The 5,000-nt window shown below is 35.5% G+C and overlaps 1 protein-coding gene across 1 annotated transcript in view; it reads left to right on the top strand.

Annotated features, from left to right (window-relative positions):
• Positions 1-5,000, top strand: part of tgfbr2b (transforming growth factor beta receptor 2b) — a 79,136-nt gene that overhangs the window by 47,181 nt on the left and 26,955 nt on the right. Inside the window, exons 4-5 of the mRNA XM_064946894.1 lie at positions 1,324-1,497; positions 3,027-3,136. Coding sequence (XP_064802966.1) covers positions 1,324-1,497; positions 3,027-3,136 — 284 coding nt within the window. The remainder of the gene's footprint in view (positions 1-1,323; positions 1,498-3,026; positions 3,137-5,000) is intronic.

The following is a 5,000-nucleotide window of genomic DNA, read 5'->3' on the forward strand; positions in this document are numbered from 1 at the left end:
ATTCTATTCTTGTTAGGTGGCAGGGCCCTCTCCACCTCCTAGAGAACACAGAGGTATATGGAGGGTCAAGGATAGAATGTCTCTATTCATATCTGACCTCTATTCATATCTGACCTCTTTTCATATCTGAACTCTATTAATATCTGGCCTCTATTAATATCTGACCTCTATTCATATCTGAACTCTATTCATATCTGACCTCTATTCATATCTGAATATTCATATCTGACCTCTACTCATATCTGAACTCTATTCATATCTGAATATTCATATCTGAACTCTATTCATATCTGACCTCTATTCATATCTGACCTCTATTCATATCTGACCTCTACTCATATCTGAACTCTATTCATATCTGACCTCTATTCATATCTGAACTCTATTCATATCTGACCTCTATTCATATCTGACCTCTTTTCATATCTGAACTCTATTCATATCTGACCTCTATTCATATCTGAACTCTATTCATATCTGACCTCTATTCATATCTGAATATTCATATCTGACCTCTACTCATATCTGAACTCTATTCATATCTGACCTCTATTCATATCTGAACTCTATTCATATCTGACCTCTATTCATATCTGAATATTCATATCTGACCTCTATTCATATCTGACCTCTATTCATATCTGACCTCTATTCATATCTGAACTCTATTCATATCTGACCTCTATTCATATCTGACCTCTATTCATATCTGACCTCTATTCATATCTGACCTCTATTCATATCTGACCTCTATTCATATCTGAATATTCATATCTGACCTCTACTCATATCTTTACATATAAACACTACTATCCCTGTGACATTTAAGAGTGAACGTCACCAGACGTCACCAGACTGTAGCGTTTTATAAAATCTGCATTTTAATCTGTAACAAGTAAAACAAAGGTGTTGGAACTTTTCTATCTGTGACACACAATGCAACGCAACTTTATCAAAGAGCTCTGACCTTTTTCTCCTCCTAGTTCTGGGGAACATCATGTCCTCGTTTTACACTGGACCACTATGTCTCACTCTGTCTCGCGTACTGGACATGTAGCCTCACACCAAATCAAATCAAAATCTAATTTTATTTGTCACATACACATGGTTAGCAGATGTTAATGTAATTTCTTATACACAGTGTAAGGGGATAAAGAATATGTACATAAAGATATGAATGAGTGATGGTGCAGAGCCGCATAGGCAAGATTCAGTAGATGGTATCGAGTACAGTATATACATATGAGATGAGTATGTAAACAAAGTGGCATAGTTAAAGTGGCTAGTGATACATGTATTACATTCTCTATCTCCTCTCTCCAGTGGTTGGCCCGACCTTCGAGTCCCCGGTGGTATCGATCGTCCTGATCAGCCTGTTGCCCTTACTGGTCCTAGTGGTAGTAGTCATCACTATGTTCTACTGGTACCGAGTCCAACGCCATCGCAAACTCAGCCAGGAACAGTGGGACAACAAGAAGTCCAAACACAAAGGCAAAGGTGAGAACGACCACAATGGAATAAATCAGTCTGCCATCAACTCAATCAATCAGTCATGAGATCAATAATCAACTCAATCAATCAGTCATGAGATCAATAATCAACTCAATCAATCAGTCATGAGATCAATAATCAACTCAATCAATCAGTCATGAGATCAATAATCAACTCAATCAATCAGTCATGAGATCAATAATCAACTCAATCAATCAGTCATGAGATCAATAATCAACTCAATCAATCAGTCATGAGATCAATAATCAACTCAATCAATCAGTCATGAGATCAATAATCAACTCAGTCAATCAGTCATGAGATCAATAATCAACTCAATCAATCAGTCATGAGATCAATAATCAACTCAATCAATCAGTCATGAGATCAATAATCAACTCAATCAATCAGTCATGAGATCAATAATCAACTCAGTCAATCAGTCATTAGATCAATAATCAACTCAATCAATCAGTCATGAGATCAATAATCAACTCAATCAATCAGTCATGAGATCAATAATCAACTCAATCAATCAGTCATGAGATCAATAATCAACTCAATCAATCAGTCATGAGAAGAATAATCAACTCAGTCAATCAGTCATGAGATCAATAATCAACTCAATCAATCAGTCATGAGATCAATAATCAACTCAATCAATCAGTCATGAGATCAATAATCAACTCAATCAATCAGTCATGAGATAAATAATCAACTCAGTCAATCAGTCATGAGATCAATAATCAACTCAATCAATCAGTCATGAGATCAATAATCAACTTAATAAAATAATCATGAGATCAATCAGTCTGTCATCAACTCAATCAATCAGTCATGAGATCAATAATCAACTTAATAAAATAATCATGAGATCAATCAATCTGTTATAAACTCAATCATGAGATCAATCAGTCTGTCATCAACTCAATCAATCAGTCATGAGATCAATAATCAACTTAATAAAATAATCATGAGATCAATCAATCTGTTATAAACTCAATCATGAGATCATGAGATCAATCAGTCTGTCATCAACTCAATCAGTCATGAGATCAATAATCAACTCAATCAATCAGTCATGAGATCAATAATCAACTTAATAAAATAATCATGAGATCAATCAGTCTGTCATCAACTCAGTCAATCAGTCATGAGATCAATAATCAACTTAATAAAATAATCATGAGATCAATCAGTCTGTCATCAACTCAATCAATCAGTCATGAGATCAATAATCAACTCAATCAATCAGTCATGAGATCAATAATCAACTTAATAAAATAATCATGAGATCAATCAGTCTGTCATCAACTCAGTCAATCAGTCATGAGATCAATAATCAACTCAATCAATTAGTCATGAGATCAATATTCAACTCAATCATGAAAATGAGCCTTCAGGTTTTAGTGTGTTAATCCTGGATAATTGTTTTAAATACATTACGTTGTTTCTGTCAGGAGTGACTGGCTTTGTATGTGATTTTACTATCCAATAGATTCAAACAATCAATAAGTGTTTCAATCAATAAATAGGTCTGGACTGCAGCATCATGATGGACGACGATGGATCAGACAGCAGCTCAACGCACGCCAACAACCTCAACCACAACACTGAACCCCTACCCATCGAGCTGGACCTGCAGGTCTGGACACCTGTCTGGTTGTTGATGTTGTTTTGTTGTTGTTCTTCTCCTTCTTCTTCTCCTTCTCCTTCTGCTTCTTCTTCTCCTTCTCCTTCCTCTAATTATTTTTCTTATTCTCCTCCCTTCATCTCCTCCGTTTCCTTCTTCTTCATCTTTTTTTTCTTCTTCTTCTTCTTGCCCTTCTTCTTCTTCTTCTCCTACTTATTTTTCTTCTTCTCCTTCTTCTTCTTCTTCTTCTTCTTCTTCTTCTTCTTCTTCTTCTTCTTCTTCTTCTTCTTCTTCTTCTTCTTCTTCTTCTTCTCCTTCTCCTTCTTATTCTTCTTCTCCTTCTTCTTCTTATTCTCCTACTTCTTCTTCTCCTTCTTCTTCTTCTTCTTCTCCTTCTTCTTCTTCTTCTTCTTCTTATCCTTCTTCTTCTCCTTCTCCTTCTCCTCCTTCTTCTTCTTCTCCTTCTTCTCCTTCTTCTTCTCCTTCTTCTTCTTCTTCTCCTTTTCCTTCTACTCCTCCTCCTTCTTCTCCTCCTTCTTATTCTTCTTCTCCTTCTTCTTCTTCTCCTTCTCCTTCTCCTCCTTCTTCTTCTCCTTCTCCTTCTCCTCCTTCTTCTTCTTCTCCTTCTTCTCCTTCTTCTTCTTCTCCTTCTTCTTCTCCTTCTTCTCCTTCTCCTTCTTCTTCTCCTTCTTCTCCTTCTCCTTCTTCTTCTCCTTCTTCTTCTTCTTCTCCTTCTTCTTCTTCTCCTTCTTCTCCTTCTTCTTCTCCTTCTTCTCCTTCTCCTTCTTCTCCTTCTTATTCTTCTTCTCCTTCTTCTCCTTCTTCTTCTCCTTCTTCTCCTTCTTCTCCTTCTCCTTCTTCTCCTTCTTCTCCTTCTTCTTCTCCTTCTTCTCCTTCTCCTTCTTCTCCTCCTTCTCCTTCTTCTTCTCCTCCTTCTTCTTCTCCTTCTCCTTCTTCTTCTCCTCCTTCTTCATCTTCTTCTCCTTATTTTTCTTCTACACGTAAAATGTATTTAGGATGAGTGTTAGTCACTCTGGATAAAAGTGTCTGCTAAATGGCATTTCTTTTTATATTCTTCTCCTTCTTCCTCTTCATCTTCTACTAGAAATCCTTTGTAGTGCAATGCCGACTTTAGGTCTTTTCCCTGTGGTGCTCAATTCAACTTCCTGTTCTTTTCTGCATTAGACTAGCCCTAACTTCTCACTTTTACTCCAACCACAGGTGGGTAAGGGTTATAACCAGATTTACTGTATATTATAACTACATTCGGTGGTTATAACCAGATTTACTGTATATTATAACTACATTAGGTGGGTAAGAGTTATAACCAGATTTACTGTATATTATAACTACATTAGGTGGTTATAACCAGATTTACTGTATATTATATCTACATTAGGTGGTTATAACCAGATTTACTGTATATTATAACTACATTAGGTGGTTATAACCAGATTTACTGTATATTATAACTACATTAGGTGGGTAAGGGTTATAACCAGGTTTACTGTATATTATAACTACATTAGGTGGTTATAACCAGATTTACTGTATATTATATCTACATTAGGTGGTTATAACCAGATTTACTGTATATTATAACTACATTAGGTGGGTAAGGGTTATAACCAGATTTACTGTATATTATAACTACATTAGGTGGTTATAACCAGATTTACTGTATATTATAACTACATTAGGTGGGTAAGGGTTATAACCAGATTTACTGTATATTATAACTACATTAGGTGGTTATAACCAGATTTACTGATTATTATAACTACATTAGGTGGGTAAGGGTTATAACCAGATTTACTGTATATTATAACTACATTAGGTGGTTATAACCAGATTTACTGTATATTACAACTACATT

The sequence above is a fragment of the Oncorhynchus masou genome, chromosome 29 (assembly GCF_036934945.1).
Source record: "Oncorhynchus masou masou isolate Uvic2021 chromosome 29, UVic_Omas_1.1, whole genome shotgun sequence".
NCBI lineage: Eukaryota > Metazoa > Chordata > Actinopteri > Salmoniformes > Salmonidae > Oncorhynchus > Oncorhynchus masou.